This window comes from Vulpes lagopus, chromosome 7, assembly GCF_018345385.1.
Source record: "Vulpes lagopus strain Blue_001 chromosome 7, ASM1834538v1, whole genome shotgun sequence".
Lineage (NCBI taxonomy): Eukaryota > Metazoa > Chordata > Mammalia > Carnivora > Canidae > Vulpes > Vulpes lagopus.
The window spans coordinates 1,428,685-1,451,893 of record NC_054830.1 but is presented as its reverse complement, the minus strand read 5'-3'; the positions used below and the strand labels follow the sequence as shown (position 1 = coordinate 1,451,893).

The window sequence follows — 23,209 nt, the reverse complement described above, 5'->3', positions numbered from 1 at the left end:
AAAAAAATGACACAGTAGCAAAAAAAAAAGTATATAATAATCGTAATTAAAATATACAAAAATGAAAGCAGTAGTCACGTAAACCATAAAAGCTAGGTCCCAATTCTACGTATCGTGAATGGATGTTCATCTAGGTAGATACTTAGATATTTGTTTACCCAATACTGTAGAATATGCTTTCTAAATCAATTCTAAACATAGCTTGTATTTAAAAATGAGCACCCTGGGGTGTCTCGGTGGTTTAGTTGGTAAAGCATCTACCTTCGGTTCAGGTCATGATCTCAGGTCCCGAGATCAAGCCTCACATTAGACTCCCTGCTCACGGGGGAGCCTGTTTCTTCCTCTCCCTCTGCTTGCTACTCCCCCTGCTTCTGCGCTCGCTCTCTCTCAAACAAATAAATAAAATCTTTTAAAAAGTTAAAAAGTTGGGGCACCTAAGTGGCTCAGTGGTTGAGTGTCTGCCTTCAGCTCAGGGTGTGATCCTGGGGTCCTGGGATCAAGTCCTGCATCTGGCTCCCTGCATGGAGCCTGCGTCTCCCTCTGCCTGTGTCTCTGCCTCTCTCTCTCTCTCTCTCTCTCACGAATAAATAAATAAAATATATTTTTTTAAAAAGTTAAAGTTAACAAAAAAACAAAAACGAGCACCCTGTTGTGTGAATCAAGGTATTTATGTTTATGCTCTGCACCCTAACTAAGCCTTATCTTTCTTTTTCTTTTCCAAAGTAATCACTACCCCCAACACGGGGCTTGAATTCACGATCCTGGGATCGAAGGTTGGGTCGCTTGCTCCACGGGCTGAGTCAGCTGGGTACCCCCAACTAAGCCTGTTTTCCCTCTGCAATAATGACAGATCCACAGAAAGCTCAGGAATGGCAGGGAGGTCCCGTGTGTCTGACCCCCAGCTTCCCTCAAGGCTACCACCACCAATTAAAATTTTGAGCTGTATGGGAAGGGGACACGTTTTAACTTTAAATTATTTACAAGTTTAGGGCAGCCCGGGTGGCTCAGCGGTTTAGTGCGGCCTTTGGCCCAGGGCGTGAGCCTGGAGACTAGGGATCCAGTCGCACGTTGGGCTCCCCGCAGGGAGCCTGCTTCTCCCTGTGCCTGTCTCTCTGCCTCTCTCTGTCTCTCATGAATAAATACGTAACATCTTAAAGAAAATAATAAAAACAAATTATTTACAAGTTTAAAAAATTTGTAAATGTTTTTTAAAGACTTCCTTAAGTTTCATGGGTCCTGAGGAGGATTTTATTTACATTAATCTCAATACGTGTGGGCTTCCAGGATGCCCCTTCTAGGATGCCTCCCCATCAGATAAGGACACACACACTCACACAGCACCGACGTTCCTGCATTTGACTCCCACTGCTGTTAGGGGGCCTGTCGGTCACCCCCGGCTGTGAGGGACTCCAGATGTTCCACAAATACGTAAATAAAATAGGTAAGAAATATACATGTGTACTACACATAAAAACCAAAGAAACCCACGCAGGATTGCCAACTTATTGTCTATCAGAGGAGAATGTTTTCTCTCTGTCACTTATTATCATTACTTCATGACAGAAAGGGGACCTTCTCACACACACACACACACACACACACACACACCCAGAAACTGTAGAAAGCTTAGCACCTGAGAGCCAGCCCGTTACAGAGCAGCGCTGCCCAGAACGTCCTGTGACGACAGAATGTTCTAGATGTGCGCTGTCCAGTGCGGTATCCACCAGCTGCCCAGGAAGGTGGCTGGTGGGGATGAGAAACTGGCTTTTTTTAAAGTAGGCCCCACACCCAGCATGAAGCCCAGCGTGGGGTTCGAGCTCATAGCCCTAAGATCAAGACTTGAGCTGAGATCAAGAGTCTGACCCTCGGATCCCTGGGTGGCTCAGCGGTTTGGCGCCTGCCTTTGGGCCAGGGTGTGATCCTGGAGTCCTGGGATCGAGTCCCATGTCGGGCTCCCTACATGGGGCCTGCTTCTCCCTCTGCCTGTGTCTCTGCCTTCCTCTCTCTCTCTCTCTCTGTGTCTCTCATGAATAAATAAATCTTTAAAAAAAATAGTGAGACACTCAACTGACTGAGCTGCCCAGGTGTCCCAAGGAATTGACTTTTCAATAGTATTTGTTAACTGCTTTAACTGTAACCAGCCCCCAGGGCTCAGGGCTGCCATCCCCAGTAGCAACGAGGCAGGCAACGGGAAGAGCCGCTGTGTGTGGTGGCTAAGGATGCCCACGGTCTCACAGGGAACGTCCATCTACGCTCTCCACAAACATTACGGCAAATCCAGGACATGCAGTGGAAGGAAATGGACAAGCCCCAAGAGGTACACAGACCCTGCTGTCACCTAATGAATTCTCACGAGACAGCCCTAGGTATCATCTACGGAAACATGTCTCTGCGTGGAGACCTGTCAGGCTGCAAACCACTCACAGTCGCTGGTGCCACAGAGATGTCACATGGAAAACCAAGGTAGGCCGTGGCCAGCTGCGGCGATGGGTTTTATAACTTACAAACAGACAACATGGTCAATAGGTGTAATGGCTCCACGTGGTTCGAAATCAGAAGCCAGCAAAAGGCGAATCTGGTGACAAATCTCCCTCCTGTGCTTGACCGCATGCTGTCCTCCCCAGAGGTAACCAGTTAGTTAGGCTCCAAAACTCCCTCCAGAAACAATTTATGCACACAGGCAAACACGTTTCTCTTTCTTGCTATTCAGCATCTCTCCCTACTCTTTCCTTTTTTTTTTTTTTTATATATTTTATCTATTTATTCATGAGAGGCTCTACGGAGAGAGAGGCAGAGACACAAGCAGAGGGAGAGGCTCCATGCAGGGAGCCCGACATGGGACTCGATCCCAGGACTCCAGGATCATGCCCTGAGCCGAAGGCAGACGCCCAATCACTGAGCGACCCAGGCATCCCCTCTCCCTACTTTTTCAACTAGGCATCTTGGGATCCTCTTCTTAAACCATAAATAGAGCTTCCTGTTTATTTTTACATCTGCAGCCCCACATTCTACAGAGAGACCATAGTTTTGTACGGTTCACCATAAATAATGTGACTTTCTACTGGGAGCAAATAGGAAACGGAGGCCACTGTGAATCACAGGAACACAGACCACTGTTCACCTGGGCGGGGGTAGGGGGGGCAGCAAAGGGAGAGACAATCTGAACAAGACTCCACACCTAGTGTGGATCCTGACCTGGGGCTCAATCGCAGGATCCTGAGATCCAGGCCTGAGCTGAAATCAACAGTCGGGTGCCTAACAACCGAGCCAAGCAGGCGCCCCGTTGTTCACTTCTTACAATTTGAAAAGTGTGAGTACTTTTCAAATTCCTCAATATCCAGGGATCCCTGGGTGGCGCAATGGTTTGGCGCCTGCCTTTGGCCCAGGGCACGATCCCGGAGACCCGGGATCAAATCCCACATAGGGCTCCCGGTGCATGGAGCCTGCTTCTCCCTCTGCCTGTGTCTCTGCCCCCCCGCCGCTTGACTATCGTAAATAAATTTTAAAAAAATCAAAAAAACAAATTTCTCAATATCCAAAGGAGTCACTTCACTGTTCCTACTTGCCTCCTTTCTCACTCCAGGGTGAGAACTTCCTGGGAGAACACGGTTTGTGGAAAACGTGAATACCTGGCCCACCCTCGCACCCATTCGAGGCAGACTGCCACCCAGGCTCCTGGCCTGCCTCCCTTCTCTCCTGGTGGCCGGAGGCCCGGCCTTCAATTCCATGCTTGCTTGCTCAGCCCTTTGGTTCTGGATCCTAACGCGGATACCACCAAGCCACTTCTAAGCATTTTCGTGTAGACCACCTAGTGCGTGAACCCGTGCAAGCCCACGGCCGCTTACCCACGAGGACTCCCAGGGTGACCATGACAACGCTGGCGGCCGCCAGGGCAGAGAGGGCCACGCGGCAGCCCGCAGCCGGGACTTCCTTTGGTGCCCCAGGCACGAGCTGCAGGTCCCCAGCGATGGGCTCCATGGCTCCCAGACACGGAGCAGACGACCTGGACGCTGCAGGAAAGGGTGGAAAGACACGGTCAGCTGGAGGCCGCCTCCCGCCCCTAAGCAGGGGTGTCGCAGGTGCAGGGTGGCCGGGCGCGTCACCACACGCGGGTTCAGCGTGGCTGCAGGCGGCGCGGGCACGCGGGCTCCGTGACCCGCCAGGAGCGACGCTCCACCTCCCTGCGGCCCTGGTCACCGTCACGGCTCACCTCGTGCGGGAGGACCCACATCGGCTCGGAAGCCCTCAAGCCCACGCGCGGGTAGGGCTGGTGGCACGGTGCCCCCGCCCCCACCTCCCAGAGGCGCCCCCTCCGTCCTCACCGCCCGCAGCGCGGGGTCTGCCCGTCTCTGGGAGGCCGCGGGGACCCAGGGTCACCCCCGCCCCGCGGCCTCCGCCAGGTGCCCTCTGCCCGGGACGGGGACGTCTCGGGCCCCCGTGGAGCCGGGCCGCGCCAGCTCTGGTGCCCACGGCGTCCGTCGTGGCCTGGACTCCATGTGACCGCCCGCGGCCGCCAGCATCCGCCCCCTCCGCCGCCAGGACGCCCGGTCCGAGGGCCTCAGCTCTTTGAGGACCGGGAGGAGCCACGTGCTCCTCCGTTCACGCGTCCAGCGCGCCCGTCGAGTGCAGTCTCGCGAGAGACCCGAGTGGGGTCCTCCTAGGCCGCCCCTCGATCTCAGTCTCGCGAGAGACCCGAGTGGGGTCCTCCTAGGCCGCCCCTCGATCTCAGTCTCGCGAGAGACCCGAGTGGGGTCCTCCTAGGCCGCCCCTCGATCTCAGTCTCGCGAGAGACCCGAGTGGGGCCTTCCTAGGCCGCCCCTCAAGCGCAGTCTCGCGAGAGACCCGAGTGGGGTTCCCCCTAGGCCGCCCCTCGATCTCAGTCTCGCGAGAGACCCGAGCTGGGGTCCCCCTAGGCCGCCCCTCGAGCGCAGTCTCGCGAGAGACCCGAGTGGGGGCCCTCCTAGGCCGCCCCTCAAGCGCAGTCTCGCGAGAGACCCGACTGGGGTTCCCCCTAGGCCGCCCCTCGATCTCAGTCTCGCGAGAGACCCGAGTGGGGTCCCCCTAGGCCGCCCCTCGATCTCAGTCTCGCGAGAGACCCGAGCTGGGGGTCCCCCTAGGCCGCCCCTCGATCTCAGTCTCGCGAGAGACCCCGCCGAGGCCCCTGGAGGCCTTCTCGCACGTCTGCCGCAGCCGAGGCCGAGGCCTGCGGGCCCCTGGGGAGGCCGTGGGGCGGGAAGAGCAGCTGCGGCCTCGCCGCGGGCCTCCAGCTCCCGCCTGCCGGGTGGCAGAGTGCGGCCACCGGCCCGCCTTTCCTCCAGGGACGCCGACGCCGGGTTCTGGGACAGCAGGCCGGCCGCGAGCCGAGCCCGGGGTGCAGCCTGCAGGGCCCCTGCGCCCGCTGCCTCCGCGCCTTCCCCGCGGGGCTCCGGTCTCGGGCACCAGGATCCTGCAGAGACGAGGTTGGCGCAGGAGGCAGCCGATGGCTCCGAGAGGCCGCAGAGCTCCCTCGGGGCCCGTGCTGGGCACCCAGGTACGCCGAGTTTCAGGTGAGCAAAACATGCTTTTGGGGCATGACTATGTCCCCGGCGTGGCTTGGCTATGGTAACGGGTTTTCTGGTCAAACACTATGCTAGATGTTGCCCTGAAGCTGATTTTTAGATGCAGTTGACTCTCAGGTTAATAGACCTTTAAGTAGAGAAGCTGACCCTCCCTGTTGTGGGTGGGCCGCATGCAATCAGTTGAAGGCCTTGGGAGGAAAGGACATGTGGCTCCGGATGGCCGTGGGGACTTGAGCTGCAGGACCAGCCCTGCCCTGGGTCTCAGTCTGACTGCTGGTTGCTGACTTGCCAGCCCCCGTGGCCGTGTGAGCCAGTTCCTTAACATGCCCCGCTCCTTCCTGTTGGCTCTGTTTCTCTAAAGAGCCTCGCTAATGCGGTCTCTCGTGTTTTGTGCAACATTGGGGCGTGTTTATACTAAAGAGAAAGAGTATTTGCTGTTTATTTGAAATTCAAATGTATGTGACTGTGCTATATGTTCATTGTTAAAGTCTGAAACCCTGTGCTGGGGCCCAGCCAAAATATTCCATCTGCAAGAGAGTGCGTCCCCGATGGGAACGGCCACTCCATGCCTCACCGCCACCATCTGGAGCTGATGAGAAAGGGGAGATGCGCGGGGGTGGCGGGGAGTGAGGCTGTATAACACTTACCCCTTTATTCTTACACTTGAGCTGAATTGCCTTCTGAGGAGCCAGGGAATCTCTAAGAATCACTTGATGAAATGTTTTAGGGACAAAGACACCAAGATTCACCTCTGTGATTAGGGCTGGAAACTCAAGTTTAGTGTATGAGCTCATTGACACTCCCCCGACCAAGCACACACACTATATTCATTCAGCCCCAGCTGCCCTGGCTACCTCCCCCACCCCCCCGCACCAAGCGGTGGGTTTTCTAAGGATTCCTGTGTTCTCCGAATTGTCTTGTCATCACTGTCATTAGGGCACAGAAGGGGCCCAATGCTATTTAGCATCGAATATAGAAGCACTATTCATTCAGCTTTCTGCCCATCTGATATTTATGACGGGCCAGGCCTGGATGCTCTGTGCTGAGTACCCAGCCCTGAATGAGATAGATGAGATTCTCTGAGCTCAGAGAGTTTAAATCTTGGTGGCAGAGACCCAAATAAATTAAAATTAGAGCTACAATTAAGGCTTGAAAATAAAGATGTGTCCCTGGGGTTTTGTGTCTGTGTAGAAAGGAGCTTTGATCTAGACAGGGGGTGAGGAAGGGTTTCCTGGGGGAGGGATGTGTTATCTGAGTTCTGAAGGGTAAGCGGGAATTCAGTAAGTGCCCATGGAAGGAACAGATTTCCACACAGCGAGGACAAAACGCAGAAAGCCCTGTAGCAGGAGGGGTAAAATAAGGGCCAACGCAGAGAAAGCGCGTATCAGCTCCAGCTGTTCAGCGCGTTACCACAGGCGCAGCAGCTTAGAACAACACACAGTCATTGTCTTGCAGCTTCTGTGGTCTTCGCGGGGTCCTCTGCTTGGGCCTCAGGAGGCTGCGAGCCGGGTGTTAGCCGGGCTGCGTTCTCATCCAGAGGCTCAGCCGGGGGAGCATCCGCTTCTGAGCTCCCTACTGTCAGCAGAATTTGTTTCCTCGCAGCTGTGGCACTGAGGCCCTAACTTCCTCGCTGGCTGTTGACCAAGGGCTGGTCTTCGCTCCCAGGCCCCTGACAACACTGTGGCCGCTTTATCAGGGCCGGTGGGGGAAACTCACTGCAGTGTGCTGGGATGGAGTTGCACAGAACATAAGGCAACAGTGGGAGCCTTGCTCATCTAATGTGACCTAATCACAGGAGTGATTGACACTCAGCCGTCCTTCTCACCCAGGGGGAGGGGGTGATGCAGGGCGTGTGCTAGAGAGCAGAAATCCTCGGAACCTCTGAGAATGCTGCCTACTTGGGGCGCCTGGGTGGCTCAGCGGTTGAGTGTCTGCCTTCGACTCAGGGTGTGATCCCGGAGTCCCCGGATCGAGTCCCCCATTGGGCTCCCTCCGTGGAGCCTGCTTCTCCCTCTGCCTATGTCTCTGCCCCTCTCTCTCTCTCTCTCTCTCTGCTATCATAAATCAATAAAAAAAATTTTAAAAAAAAAGAACTGAAATGCTTAGCTTCCAAAAAGTAGAGTGAGAAAGATACAAAATGCAGGAAAGGGCAGCCCTGGTGGCCCAGCACCACCTTCGGCCCAGGGTGTGATCTTGGAGACCCAGGATTGAGTCCCACGTCAGGCTCTGCAGGGAGCCTGCTTCCTCCTCTGCCTGTGTCTCTGCCCCTCTCTCACTCTCTCTCTCTTGGTGGGTCTCTCATGAATAAATAAATAATCTTAAAAAAATAAAATAAAATTCAGGAGAAAAGAGAGAAAAGCAGAGAAAGAAAAAGTACAAATATACTATACTTTAGAAGAATTTGTGAGCTTAAGTTTTGTTTTTTGTTTTTTTTTTAAGCCAGCTAGGGTGTTTTAAGTAGTCTCTTATAAACAATAAAAGGGGGGAGCCCTGGGTGGCTCGGCAGTTTGGTGCCTGCCTTTGGCCCAGGGTGCGATCCTGGAGTCCCGGGATCGAGTCCCGCGTCAGGCTCCTGCATGGAGCCTGCTTCTCCCTCTGCCTATGTCTCTTCCCCTCTCTCTCTCTCTCTCTCTCTCTATGTCCATCATAAATAAATAAATAAATAAATAAATAAATAATAAATAAATCTTTAAAAAATAAATAAAAGGCACAATATGGAAGAAAGAAAAATCCTAAACTCTTACATATCCAGTACCAAAACTCAACACTGAACAGGTTTACTTAAAGGATCTATATTCCCTGTTTTAAGGGATAAAGTTACTTCTTTAGGTACACATGAAATATTTACAAAAATTAACCTCCCACTTAAACACAAAGCAAATGTCAACAAAACCCCAAAAAACTACACTCAACCCACGTGTCTCACAACAGTACAGCTAAATTAGATAACTGGAAATAATGAAACCTTGATTAAAAATCTAAAATTACTTCTAGAGCAGCCCCGGTGGCGCAGCGGTTTAGCGCCGCCTGCAGCCTGGGGCGTGATCCTGGAGACCCGGGATCGAGTCCCACGTCAGGCTCCCTGCATGGAGCCTGCTTCTCCCTCTGCCTGTGTCTCTGCCTCTCTCTCTCTCTCTCTGTGTGTGTCTCTATGAATAAATAAATAAAATCTTTAAAAAAATAAAATAAAATTACTTCTAGAAAATTAATAATTCCAGGAGGAACTTACAGGTAATTAAATAAAATATTTAGGAGAAATCAAGGGTTGGACACTTAACTGGCTGAGCTACCCAGGTGCCCCTAAATAAAACATTTAGAACTGAACGATAGTGAATATGCTTTATGTTGAAATACCGGGTGCAGCCAAAGCTGTCCTTAGCGGTCACCTTCAGTGTTACATCAAGCCACGTGGCTGGGCAGACGCCACCTAAGATGCTGTGGTCCCCAGGGTCCAACTGATCCCACCTGGAAAACACGGATTGCTGTTCCCTGCCCACACACAGCATCCACTCCACCAAGGTCGGGGTCCTGGTGTCCTTGGAAGAGAAGGCCACATTTTGGGTTTTATTGTCTCAAGCAAAACCCCTTCTATGTACCCGTGGCCTGTGGAGTGCTTGTGGGGCCATCGTGCCTTGTTTTCTCTTCTCTTAATTTTTCCTAAAGAAGCATCTGAGAAGGCAAATCTGGCCAGAAGAGAACAGAGTGGGAATTCAAAGGGATAAAGGGAGCTCGTTAAGAGGATGTATAGGTAAAATTTAAGATTGCTCAAAAGGAATCCCAGACTTTGCCCTCAGTTTCTGGGAGGTGATCCCTTGGAGGCTGAGATCAACCGTATGGGCCATCAGTGAATGGGTCATGCAGCGAAGCCCTATTAAAAACTCTGGACCCCGAAACTGGAAGTGAGGGGGGTCACCAGATTGGCAAAACACCATGCGTGTTGCCACACGTGCCCTGAGAGGGAGAGGACGACGAGGAGGACAGTGGAGACCTCATGCTGGGTGTTGCTCCCGGGGGCTCATGCCTGTGCGCACCCAGATCCATACGCTGAAACCCTGCTCCAGAGGTGATGGTGCCAGGAGGGGGGCTCCGGGACGGGATTAGGTCATAGGGTGCAGCCCCCACGAGCGGGATGGTGCCTTCATGAGAGCCCCAGAGAGCTCCCAGGCCCCCGCTCCGGGTGAGGACTCTAGACGTGGAAGCTGCTGGCGCCTCGGACTCGGACTCCAGCCTCCGCAACCGTGAAAAATCAACGTGGGCTGCTCATCAGCAGTGGGGGCTGTGGCGCCCCGCTGGAGCCGCGTGGGCTGGCCTCGCCCCGGCCGATCTGAATCTGGAACCCTAATCCCTCTGAGTGATAACGGTGACCTCAGCAGCTTTTAGTGAATTGAGTCATTCTAGGGAATTGTCACTCCCAAGAGTGGTGTGGGGGACCTGCCTGCCGGAGCCTCCCGGCGGTGCCTGCCGGAGCCTCCCGGCCATCACAGCAGAGCTCGCGGTCTGAGTGGCTCCAAAGCAGAGATTTATTCCCTCCCAGCTCTGGAGGCCAGGCTCGTCCCTTCTGGGGCCACCAGGAGGAAACCGGCCCCAGGATCTCTCCCAGACTCTGCTGGTCACAGCAATGATGGTGGCCCTTGGCCTGTAGACGCGTCACCTTGTCTCTGCCTCCATCTGTGCAGGACATTCTCCCTGTGGCCTTGTCTGTCCAAGTGTCTTTTTTTTTTTCCAAGTGTCCTTTTTTTAAGGACACAAGTCGTACAGGACTAGGGCCCCCTGTCATGACCTCATCTTAATTTGATCATTTCTGTAAAAACCCTATTTCCAAATGATTATTGCGAGGTATTGGGGGTTTGGGCTTCAACATATGAAATCTGAGGGTTGGCGGTTCACTGCAGAACACCCCTGAACTTGCAGGCTGCGATCAGGTGCGTGTGTGGTCTTAGCCTCGCCTTAGAGTTGGCCGAACGCTCGTCACAAGGGAAGAACTAGAGAGACGTTTCACACCCACTAGGATGGCTACTCCCAAAAGCCACACAAGGGCTGGTGAGGGTGTGAAATCCGAAGTCTTGTGGGAATGGAAAGCAGGGCGCTCACCGGGGAAAATCAGTTTGGTGGCTCCTCAAACAAATACAATTGCCGTAGGAATCACGTGGGATTATCACACAGAGCGACCAGGGGAACCGGCAGGTCCATTCCTAGGTGCACACCCAGGGGGGCTGAGGGCAGCGTCGTGAGGCTTTTGCACACCTGTGTTCACAGCAGCAGCAGCCACAACGGCCAAGACATGTGTCCAGGTGTCCAACGGCCCAAGGGTCTATCGGTGGATGAAGGATACACACTGTGGCCCGTCCACACCCGGGATGCCACCCAGCCCCGGGAAGGAAGGGGCCCAACACCTGCCCCCACGTGGACGGACCCCGAGGACACCGGGCTCAGGGAGGGGACCCAGACCCAGAAGGACGCCTCCTGCAGGACCCCACTCCCAGGAGGTCCCCGGAGGTGGTGGTGGGAGCCGGGGGTGGGGCGGGGGTCAGTGCTTCCTGGGGACGAGGTCTCCGTATGGGAGATGGAAGGTTCTGGAGACACGGGGGGGGGGGTGTGGGGGGGTGAGTGTGCTCCATGCCCCGAGCTGTGCACTTGAGACGGTCAAGACGGTGAATTTTATGTCGTGTGCGTCCTACCCAAGGAAGGGAGGGAAGGAGGGAGGGGAGGACGCACGCTCGAACCGGAGGAGGGAGGAGGAAGCCAAGCACCGTGGGGAAGAGTGGGACACGCTGGACCTGTGTTCCACGCGGAGACACCCGGGACGTGGCGAGCCGGGAGCCGGCCTCCGGCAGACCAGGACACGCACTCCGGCCCCTGCAGCCCGGCTGGAGCCGCCCGGACCCGCGCGGCCCCCCCGCGGGGAACCCTCGCCGGCTTGGCAGGGCGCCGCGGCGCAGATAGCAATCAGGCTACGGAATCGGCCTTTGGACCGAGCGAGGCTCAGAAAAGGCGGTGACTGTTGGCTCCAAACAATCTGACAGTGTCTCCGGGCGCTTCCACAGAAACGGCATTTTGCGCCAACCCTGCGGCAGGTGGAATAATGGCCCCGACCGTGTGCACGTCCTAGTCCCCTGGACCCGGGATATGTCACCTCGCACATTAAAGGGATCTCGCAGGTGGGAGCAAGGCATGGCCCCCGGGGGGCCCGGTGTCCTCACCAGGTCCTCCAGAGAGGGGGAGCCCCAGAGCCGGGCGACCCCGCACTGCTCACGGTGAGGACGGAGGAGGGGCCTCCGGCAGGGCAGGGGGCGCCTCTGGATGGGACTAGGCACGAGCGGGTCCCCATAGGCCCCGGGGAGGAGTGGGGGGGACCAGCCCTGCCACCCCGAGGTTCAACACTGGGAGACCCGCACCGTGCCGGCGGCAGCAGGAAGCCAATGAAGGGCTTTTGTGGACGATGCTGACCCAGGAGAGACGGTTGACTGTTGGTTCAGGACGTTGGACGTCCTCGTAGGGAAACACCCTGAGAGCCAGCCTGCCCTTGCCCCAGGTGCTCTCTAGTCGGGGGGGGCTGGCCGTCCCGAGGGGCCCCAGCAAGGTAGTTAACCTCTTCGGGTCTGCTTATAGCCAGTGATCGCCTTTGTCCCTTAGTTCTCGTTTCCGACGACGCGCGGGGCATCTTCCCGGATCGCTTTCTTCGGGGGAGGTTCACCCCAAGCGTGTCGCCCCAACCACCTGGCCGCCGGGCCGCCCGCCAGTCATGGCTCTCGTGCGCACCCCCATCGGTGCAGGGCCGCACCGAACCCCGGGCCGCCGGCCACAGCGCCCACCCGTCGCTCCTGGCCGCGGTTGGCCCGAGGGGCTGTACGTGACTGACGCAAGCCAGCCAACCGAGCGTCTTCCCTGAGTCTCGATTGTACGAAATCGCCCTTTTTCTAGACCAGAAACAACAGGACACGACCAGCTGAACTAATAACGACCGGGAGGAAGCGGGGTTCCTCAATGCCGGCGGCAGGCTCGGGGCCCCGGCCGCCCGCAGGAGGAGCAGGAGGGCAGTGCCCTGGAGGAGGAGAGCAGTGGACGTGAGGGGCACCCAGGGAAGAATTTCAAGGGACAAGACGGGGTGACCCAGCTCTGCCCCGGGCCACGTCCTCTGGGGTCCCCGGGCAACCGAGCCGGTCTTTGCGCCAACTGGCGCGGGATGCAGTTGCTGCCCTCAGGAGATCGGGAGTCAGGCCTCATGGACGCACCACAGCAGGAGCAGCCACGTCTGCAAGGACACTGAAGAAAATGCTGTTCACCCACCTCTTCCGCTGTGGGTGGTAAAAACCCAAACAGCGACAACACTGGAGCCAACACGACGTCAGGGCCTTTGGAGTTCCCGACGTTGCCACCTCCCCACACTTGGGGGTGCCCGTTCCCCCAGGGCCTTTGCAGACTCACAGACATGCGGCCTCCACCAGCTGGTGGTCAGGAGAGGAAACTCCCTCCCCAGCGCCCCCCCAACTGACCAGGGGCCTCCCCGGAGGTCTTTGTGTCCCCACTAACTGGCTCCTCTGCCGGCCACATCTCGACGGCACCATGTAAGTGGCCACAGAGCAAAGTGTGTCAAACCATTTGTTACACTCATGCCAGAGCCATGCAAAAGCCCCTTCTCATCGCTACCTGCAGGCCCTCGCCCTCTCCCACCCGTTCTCCATGGCTCCTTTCCCTGGGGCCGCCCCTAGGACAGTCCACAGTGCCCATGATCATTTACTCAGCAGCAACCCGTACGTAGAAGTTTCCAGTTCCGGGGCTCCGGGTGGGAATGGACACCTGGAGACATCTCTACTGACACCTCAGCATGTCCCAAGCTGGGTGCGTCTTACCCCGGCAAAGCTGCTCACTCCTCCCTTCCCTGCATTCTGGGAACCACTTCCCCCGTCTGCTGCTCTGGACCAGCACCCACCCCCACCCCAGCCTTCCATGACTCTGCACCCCCTCCTTGTTGGTCACCTCCAAAGCAGCCCACTCCACCCCCTTCCTCCTCTCCAGGGATCGCACCCACCCGTTCCTGCTCCTGTACCTTCGCCCCTTCCCTGGGCTGGCGGTTCCTGCTGCTCCAGGCCTGCCCCGGGCTGCCCATCTTTCGTGCAACTAGAGATACCTCCCTAGACCAGGGGCTCCCTCGGGGTGATTCTGCTTCCAGGGGACACTGAGCACATGCTCAGGGATGTTTGTGGCTGTCACAACTGACGGTACTCTTGGCACTGGGGGTGGGAGTGAGAGATGCTGCTCTACATCCCCCTCACGCAGCGCCCAGGATGCCCTGCAGAGAGTGACCCGCCCCAAATGTCCGCAGAGCCGAGGGGAAGAGACTCTGGTCTGTACAATAGGACAGTGCTACTCCCCGGCCTTCAGGAGCTCCGTGCCACCCTCAGCACCAAGTCCACAGTCGTGGGCCTGACTCTCCTCCCCAGCGCTTCACTCACTAACCCTCGCTCCAACCTCCAGCCGTTTATTCTGCTCCCAAGAGAATCTTGACACCTGCCACCACAAGGACGGACCCTGAGGACACCGGGCTCAGTGAGAGGAGCCAGACCCAGTGTGTCCAAGGTACACACTCAGAAAATCGAAAACAGATGCTCACACACCCATGTTCACAGCAGCATTATTCACGGTAGCCAAAGGGCAGAAACAACCCAAGTATCCACTGGTGGATGAAGAGATGAGCAAATGTGGCCCACCCATACGATAGGGTAGTAGTCAACCCTAAAAGGGAGGGAAATTCTAACACCTGCTACAACATGGATGGACTGAGGACTCTGCTTGGAAATAAGCCGGTCACAGTAAGACAAATCCTCCAGGACCCCACTCCCAGGAGGTCCACAGAGACAGAGAGGAGATGGTGGGAGCCAGGGCAGGGGGTGGGGGGTCCGTGTGGGGAGATGGAAGGTTCTGGAGACAGTGGTGGGAGTGGGTGCCCTGAGCTATGCACTTAGAGATGGTTACCGTGGTGAATTTTATGTTGCGTGTACCTTACTGCAATTAAAGAAAAACTGTTGAGGGAAGTCAGCAAGGAACGGATAGAGCAGGAGTTTGTGCCTGTCCTTGTGAGTGTGAATTCCAGAAAGAGGGGTGTTCGGCGCTGGCTCAGTGCTCCACGGAGTAGAGAGCAGTAAGGCCGTGGAAACAACAGCCTGGCTTGGAAGTGATTATGAAGTACTATATGGACACAGTCTAGAGAACTTTCTAGACCCCCGTCAACTCCTTGAGGACACACATGCACCTTCTGTAAAGCCTCTGCAAACAGTTGGCACAGACAAGGCATTTGTTGCTTGAGGGAAAAGCTGACAATTTGCCAAGGAATAAATTGTCAGTGTGCCTATATTAGCTTTGCAAAAAGTCGGCTAAAGACCCCCAAGTAGCAACCTCTCTGGATTGCTTTATGTTCCATTTAATGTTGAGAAACAAATGCAGAAGGCCAGACTGATGATAGGCTAATCATCGTCAGTCTCCAGTCATAAAGTTGAGTCACTTTAAAACCCAACTTTCAGGCAGCCCCGGTGGCTTGGCAGTTTAGCGCTGCCTTCGGCCCAGGGTGGGATCCTGGAGACCCGGGATCGAGTCCCGTGTCGGGCTCCCTGCATGGAGCCTGCTTCTCCCTCTGCCTGTCTCTCTCTCTCTCTCTCTCTCTCTCTCATAAATAATCAATCTTTTAAAAAATAAAATAAAACCCAACTTACCCCAAACACTCATATTTCAAAATTGAAGTAGGCTTCTGGCCAAGATGTGAAGTTCATTAGGACTTTATTTATTTTCATTTAGGACTTAAAAAACAAATCTGCCAAAAACCAAATCTGTCTGTTTAGATAGATCTCTCGGTCTCCACTGAGATGTAATGGAGACAAGCTGTCTTACACAAGTGGGCAGCTTACTTAAGAGAGAAGGTTCCAGAAGAACCTTCACACCCTTAATCTCAGACTATAAGATATCTTCTAGAATGTATTTTATTTTTTTATTTTTTGCGAAGATTGGGGGTGGAAGAGAATGGATGACAAAAGCTGAGTGCAGCGAGGGAAGATAGCTGATTAAGAGAAAATAGGAGAACACAAGACGGCATTTGCTGGCTCACACAGTGATCTTGGGCTGAGAGAAACCCCTTGACAGGATGAGGCAGAGCTTATTATTTTTTTTTTTAAGAAACGGAGGATAAGTTACCACCTGCGCTCGAGAGATACATGAGAACACCCCAGACAGATCTAAAGAGTGAGTGTGCAGTTGTAAAATAAGAGGAATGAGCAGGCAAGAGACTTGCTGTTCCCAGTTACGGGAATGATCGGTAGAAGCTTCAAGAAAGACCTGCACCGGCTCTAAGGTCTGCAGCGTGCACCATGATAGAGGGAAGGAAGAGCAAAGGGTCTCTGGGATGCACGACAACAGCCCAGAGCACGCAGAACGAAGTTGGGAGCCGCGAACTCTGGCATCTCCAACTGGATCCTGTGGCTTGACCAGCATCCAGCTCAGAGCATTCTTTGGCCCAGGCCAGAGGCGGCGAAAGGCCTGACACTCTTCCCAGCTCAGCAGTGATGGGGTGACACTGGGCAAGTCACTCCCGTTTGGGGTGACCAGTCATCTCAGGTCACCTGGGACTGTTGTAGTCATAAGCTGAAATCAGGACACCTGGTCACCCTACTCTCTGTCTGCACCCGCCAGGAGGGTCTGGAGCCTTTCGGGGCTTCCCAAGGGAGTGCTGAGCAAGAAGACGTTGCAAGCTGAGCCATGCTGGGAACAAGGCAGGGACAACCGCCTCCAGCCTCCCGATGATGCCACGGAGAGTCTCGGCTTAGGGCCAGCGTGTCCTTAATGCTACTCTAACCCTTGCCAATGACTGTTTTCAAAAAGAGGGCGTGAGCTGTGGGCGCACAGCCTTCAGGGAGGATACCCAGCCCAGGGCCTTGGGTGAAACGATCGGGGCACTGGCCTCCAAGGCAAAGTTTAAGGGGGACACCTAAAACCTCAGTCAAGATCAATATTTTCACACAATCTTTTAAAAATATAAACATCAACACCAAAACAAAAGAATCCATGAACAGCCAGACATTGACATAGGACCCAGACTTACACCTGCAGGACCATCTCCCCGACCCGACTCCCAGGCCTGTCGAGGCCCATCTTTGTTAAAACGTTGATATGGGGGCACCTGGGGGGCTCAGCGGTGGAGCATCTGCCTTTGGCTCAGGGCGTGACCCCAGGGTCCTGGGATCGAGTCCCGCATTGGGTTCCCTGCAGGGAGCCTGCTTCTCCCTCTGCCTGTGTCTCTGCCTCTCTGTGTGTGTCTCTCATGAATAAATAAATAAATAATCTCAAAAAAACAAAATAAAACATTGATAAGTTGCTTGTCGGGAATTCCCCTGTGTTCACTTGATACTTGGGGGACATTGCACTACAACGTTATTTCCTGCAGTCACTGAGAGTCCTCCTGCCCGTCTGTCTGGGGTGGGTTTCCTTCCCTGTACATATTTATTCATTGTCACTCACCTCCTTTTGTTTTCTACTGTGTGTTGCAGTTGACTATGTTTTCTTTAAACTTTTAAAAAATTTTCTAAATAGACCATTTAAAGAAGATTTAATGAGTGTCCTCGTGGCCTCCCTGCAGGTACGTGCCCTCCCCTCCGCGATGCCATCCAGTCTTGCGGTTTTAATAACATCCCTGACGTCTCCCAGCCACACTCATCTACTGAATTGCAGACTTGGGTCCAGCTGGCTCCCGGGACCTCCTTCTGGGTGACCCAGGGTGACCCGGCAGGCCCTTAGCGCCTGGTGTTCAGAGCCCTGGGCAGCCTTGTCCCCCCTTAACCCAGGGTGACTTGCTTCTGCCCTGTCGAAGGCTGCAGGGCTGTCCCTGTAAGGCTCCGTCTTAGCAGCCTGGAGCTAACGACCCCCTCGCGGCCTGATGAAATACATGGCCATTGAGGAGAAGCCCAGGTGTCCCCTAGGAGCCGAGCATGGCCACCAGCTGGCCAGCCACCAAAGCCAGGCCCTCCCTCATCTGCCAGCGACCCCAGTGAGCCTGGAAGCAGGGCCTTCTGCCGTCTGGCCTTCAGTTGAGAACGCGGCCCAGCCAGCACTCGGATGGTGGCTTCACATGACCCTGAGCTCGGGGCCCCACTAAGCTGTGCCCAGACCCCAGACCCGCAGAAATGGGAAGGTGCTAAGTACGAGCTCTTCCAAGCCCCACATTTGTGGCAATTCGACGGCAGGGGAGCTGCTCAGATCTGACGCACGTCACGGAACCCTATAGCTCTCTCAGCCCCTGCACACCGGCTCCCCCACAGCCTCCCCGCCTCGGGCAGCACCTCCCAGTTTGTGTCACTCGGACCCTAACCCCTGGGGTCCATGTGACCCTTCGCCACCATCTGAGTGCCCAGAAGTGATGTCCCCCCACCCCTCGCCCCAGAATGTATCCAGAACTGGCCCACGCCTGCCGGGCACCACCCAGGCCTGGTCACAGAGCTTGCTGCCTCCATGCGCAGCAGCTCAAAGCTGAGTCGGGCCATGTCCCCTCTGCTCAATCCTGCCCACGGCTTTCACTTTAGGGCAAGATGCCCACGAGACCTGATCCCACCACTCCCCGCTGTCTGTCCTCAGCTCCTCCTCCCTCCCTTGCTCCAGCCCCAGGGCTTCCACCTCGCTCCTCAGTCACGCAAGGCACGATCCTGCCCCAGGGCCTTTGCATCTGCTGTGCCTGCTGCCTGCCATGCTGATCTATACCCTCACAGGCAGATGCCTCCACTCGCCCTTCCACGTCCCCACTTTATCTGTTTCCTCCTGGATTGTGCAAGCTGCACCCCCGGCAAGGCAGTGCAGGCCGGCTTCTGCCAAGGTGCCGAGCCTGGACTTCCCTGGGTCCCTCTGGGAGACGTGGAAGCCAGGGAAAGAACACCTGGCGCGTTCTCTTCAATCTTTAACCCAATCCTGGCCGAGCGAACAGTCCTCTCGCTCCACAAGCCAGGCCCACGGCAACGGCTGGGAGGTCGCTCCTCAGAGGACTGCAGATCGGCTGGGAAGACGCCACCAGCGAGGAAACTGCATTTCGCACGGGGCGGGCGCCGCGCTAACGACAGGCGCACTGTCCCGTTTCTTCAACGCACGGCCCAGTCCGCGCCCGTCGACTCCCTGGTGGGGCCCGTCCTCCTCCCTCTGGGCACCAGCCGGCCTCGACGCCTCGCTCCTCGCAGGCGGACCGAAGCCTCGGCCCTTGGTGGGGGGAGCAGCCGCGGAGGGTGTGGGGTATGTGGCTGCCGCAGGCTGAGTCACAGGCCGCCTGCGTGAGGATGCTCCGGCTGTGCCTCCGGCCGGCGGGTGGCAGAAGGCGTTTTACACGCGGCCACGCGGGCTGACTTCCCCGCTGCTATTGTCACCGGAGACCCCGAGCAGGACTCCCCGAATGAATTACCCACAGAAACGATGGGATAATAGTGTGTACGTTGTTGGTTTGTGTTTGCTTGTTTGTTTAAGTACACCCTGCCCCCAACGTGCGGCTCGAACTCGCGGCTCCAGGATCAAGAGTCACACGCTCCACCTGAGCCCGCCAGGCGCCCCGACACGTTTTGATTTGCTCACTTCTAGGACAGTTTGCCATGCAGCATCCATTTGCTCCCGTGCAGGCCCCCACCTGTGGGGTGTTGCCCCCCCCGCCCCCTGGCGCCAAGGTTTGCTGTCGGTGGCCCGTCCGGCCTGCCCCTCATGCCCCTTGGCCCCTCATCCTTTCTGCAGGGCCACCTGCCCACTGCGAATGCTCCCTCCGTCCGCGGCCGCTTGCACCGAAGTGCAGGTCCAGCCTCTGGGGGGAAGGGAGCGCCGGGTCCACCGCGGTCAACCGTCCACGGAGGTGAAGTCCCAAGGGCTCCCCACCTAGGAGCCTCCTCTCTGGCCCTACCCACCCCCCCCCCGGCCCTCAGAGATGCCACCCGGCACCCGGACCCTCGCATCCCAGCTCCGGCCTGTGGACCGCAGCATCCCTCGTCCCCCCGCAGCCGCTCCTGGGGCCCCACCCCTCCCCGCCTGCCGCCCCCACTTCGTGAAATAAATCGCTCAGCGAACCTGTGGGAAATTTAATAAGCTCTGGCTCTTCTTTCCCCCCTTTTTATCTGTGGACTTTTTGTTAGGTTTTCATGGGAAGAGGTGTTTGTGAGAAAACTATCTGCAGTGATGATATCATGTCCTCTCTTCATTAGTAAGACCACAGGGGAACTGGGGGGGGGGGACCCCGCAGGGCGCCGGGGCGGGGGAGCTGATACACGCGGTGATACCCGGGAAAGCAGATAAAGACTCGCTGATTAAAAAAAGAAACCTCGGGGATCCCTGGGTGGCGCAGCGGTTTGGCGCCTGCCTTTGGCCCAGGGTGCGATCCTGGAGACCCGGGATCGAATCCGACATCAGGCTCCGGTGCATGGAGCCTGCTTCTCCCTCTGCCTGTGTCTCTGCCTCTCTCTCTCTGTGACTATCATAAATAAATAAAAATTAAAAAAAAAAAAAGAAACCTCCCATGACTTAGCAGCTTGTGTGATGTAAGTAAAGTTGATACAGGTCCTAAAATGCTGGGTTGGGGGGTCCCAGGCCGGAGCCCCGAGTGCTGGGGGGCCCTGAACAAGGCCGCTGCAGAGAGGGCCATGGCCACGCCACCTGTGCTCTGCGCCCTGGCGCTGCGCTCCCGAGGGCCTTCCCACGGGGGAAGCTGGGTGCGGGGCGCCTGCGGAACCTCCGCGCCGTCTTTGCAACTGAAATTATTCCAAGATCGTGGTTTTTAACTAGGAGAGGTAAAGCAGGGGAAGCAACAGAGCCGAAGGCAGGCATGAGCCAGCGCCCCAGACTGTGTCATCCTCCGCGTTTAGAGGCACGGATGTTAAACCTCAAGGCTGGGAACAGCCGTGTCCCCGTCTCCGCTTCTGGGAACGGGGTGAGCTTAGGAAGAGAGGAGCAGCCAGGCCTGACACTGGCCAGGGCCTCCCAGGGACCCCCGGCAGGGGAGCGGCGGCATGAGGACGCCCATCTTCTAGATGAAGAAACTGAGGCTCGGACAAACTCGCTGTCTCCTCTCCGCGTCTCTGCCTCCCTCTCTCTGCCTCCCCCCCCTTTCTTCCATACACACACGGTCCTTAACATTCCAGGGATTTCCTCCACTTTGCTGGTGGCTCCTTGTCATGAAGTGGGCCACTGCTCCCCCCCCCGCCAGGACCCTGCTGTCCAGGTGGGGCAGGTGAGCCACGGAGACGGCACCAGGAGCTCGACGCCCAAGCCAGGGTGCAGGCTCAGCTCCCGGGGCCCCAGCCACCCCAACCTGGCCCCGTGAGAGCCCACGTCACAGAACCCCACAGCCGCGTCCACACGCACCCTGCCTGTTTCTCCTTCCTGGGCCCACGCACATGAAAAGGAAGCCCAGAAATGGGCACCCACCTCCCCTGCCTCTGTGCTCCTCCAGGACGGGCAATGCACCCGCCTCTCCCTCTGGGTGCCTCCCAGGGCCTCGGCTCGGCCACCACCGCTTCAGGCTCTCCACGGTCGGCCGTGGTCACAGGAGTGGTTTCCTGTCTTCCAGCCACTCGAGGCAGGCGGTTCCCACGAGGAGGCACCAGCCTGAGCAGAGGGCCGCCCAGCACCCTGTCTGAAGACCCTCCAGCTCGGTGCTGCACACCCTGGGTGTTCACAATTCTGCAGACTGTGTGGACTTTGCACAACACACACACACACACACACACACACACACACACACACACGCCAGCCTGGGGCTCGGCGCCAGAACGGGCTGCGGGGTTCACTGGCTTCAAGTAGGCGCTGCCGTCAGACCAGCGCCAGGGGCATGACTTCTCATTTGGTGGGACAAGGGGCCCACAGCGTCCTCGCGGGGCCTCCCGTTGTGCCCCAACCAGATCTGCGTGCGTGGCGGTGGCGGTGCCCCATCCTCCAGACGGGGGAACCGGTCAGGAGGAGTTCCCACCCCCTACGCCGTGCACAAGCTCGGACAACGGCCAGCAGGAGCTCACACAGGCTCCCAGTGCAACTGCAAATGCAGACACACACGACCTCACACGTGACACACACCCGGTGGCACGACCACGCACAGTCACGCGCTATTGCCATGCACCCTCACACCTACGGTCGCACGGTGACACAGATGCACCATCCCGCACACCCGCACCTGCCCGGGGCTGTGGGGTGTGCGTGGCCACGTCCTGCCACCGGGATGCACAAAACACGAATCCACTTACCTGCGGGTTCCCGGAGGCTTTCCCTCCACAGCCCAGCACGTACTCGGGCTCGAGGGCTTGTGCTTGATGCGAACACAGTCCCCAAAGCTTCCCGCACCACCAGACACCGCACCCCCCCTCCCCCGGGGCCCAGGGCGGTCAGGGTGGCCGTGACATGGGGGTGGCGGAGGGCCCGCCCAGCCGTGGTCCCCACCCGCCGCACAGCCCTGACGACAGCCTGCGTTGGTGGCATCGTGGAGTCAGAGGGCCCCCTCGGCAGGCACCCTTCCCTGTCGGGGACCCCCGGCACCCCGCCATCTGTGCTCCCGGGCACTCGGATGCTGGCCGAGGGCGGGGGAAGCAGAGCGGCTCCGGGCCGGCCCCGCAGCCCTCAGGGGCTCTGCTCCCCGTGCTCCCGCGCTGCGCCGCCCCAGGCTCCCCCGCATCGGGGATGGAGCATCGGGGCCGGCACGCGCGCACCTGGGCTCCGCTCCACAGCGGCTGCGGCCGCCCCCGCCCCTTCCGGAGACCCCGACTCACCTCCGCGACCCGCCGAGGCCGCCAGCGGAGCCACCTGCGGAGCGGGAGCCGGAGCCGGAGCCGCGGGCACCAGGGAGCCGGGGCGGGGCCGGGGGCGGCACCTGGCGGGCGGGGCGGGCGGGGGCGGGGCCCTCGGAGCCGCACAGGTGCCCCCGCGCAGGTGCCTCCGCACAGGTGTCAGGGGAGGCCAAGGCCGCGGGGCAGGGGCAGGGGCCGTCGCTGGGCAGACAGCTCCCGGGAGGGTGTGTGTGAATAACCGGATAGTTTACAAAATAAACTTGCTGTGGAACAGCTGTAGAGGTACAGGGAAGGCTGAGGATGGTCCCTGGGCCCCCTGAGCTCCGCCCGCTCCCACCCTAACGTTAGTGCCACAGGGTCACAACCAATGAACCGACAGGACCCGTTATTATTAACCAACATCCACACTTTATTCAGATTCCTGGTGGGGCCCTCGGGGCGGCGGGTTTGGGGGGCCTCCAACCTGATGCCGGGCGCAGTCGGGGGTCGGCGTGCTTCTCATGGTCGGGCTGGGGCAGTGGCCCGGCCTCTGCTGGGACGCAGCCTCCACAGCCTGCGGCACCCCAGCCTCCCCCTGCTTGCTTCCCCGCCCTGGCCCAGGAGAACACGCCCTTCGTCAGAACCATCATCTTTGCTCACTTTGGGGAGTTTTTGAACTGTCTTCAGGGACCAGCTGTTTTACCACCATTGGTGGCAACGTCCTCAGGCCCTAAGTGCGACCTTACTCCTGTGGGAAGCACTGTGAGCCTTGGGGAGCCGAGCACAGTGCTGGAGAGGGAGCGATCCCTCCGGTCCCAGCTGCCCACAGCGTGGTCCCATTTCCTGAGTGCGTGTAGGGAGGCCCTGCAGAAGCAGCTGTCACACCTCCTGGCTGAAGATGCA

The 23,209-nt window shown here is 57.4% G+C and overlaps 1 protein-coding gene across 1 annotated transcript in view; it reads right to left on the bottom strand.

The window, feature by feature from the left end:
- The window catches only part of TMPRSS9 (transmembrane serine protease 9), a 45,438-nt gene extending 24,383 nt beyond the window's left edge, over positions 1–21,055 (bottom strand). The window contains exons 1-2 of the mRNA XM_041762187.1: positions 20,979–21,055; positions 3,846–4,010 (exon numbers count right to left, since the gene is read on the bottom strand). Of these exons, the coding sequence (XP_041618121.1) occupies positions 3,846–3,978 (133 nt within the window). The 5' untranslated portion in view covers positions 3,979–4,010; positions 20,979–21,055. The remainder of the gene's footprint in view (positions 1–3,845; positions 4,011–20,978) is intronic.
- Positions 21,056–23,209: the final 2,154 nt, after the last annotated feature.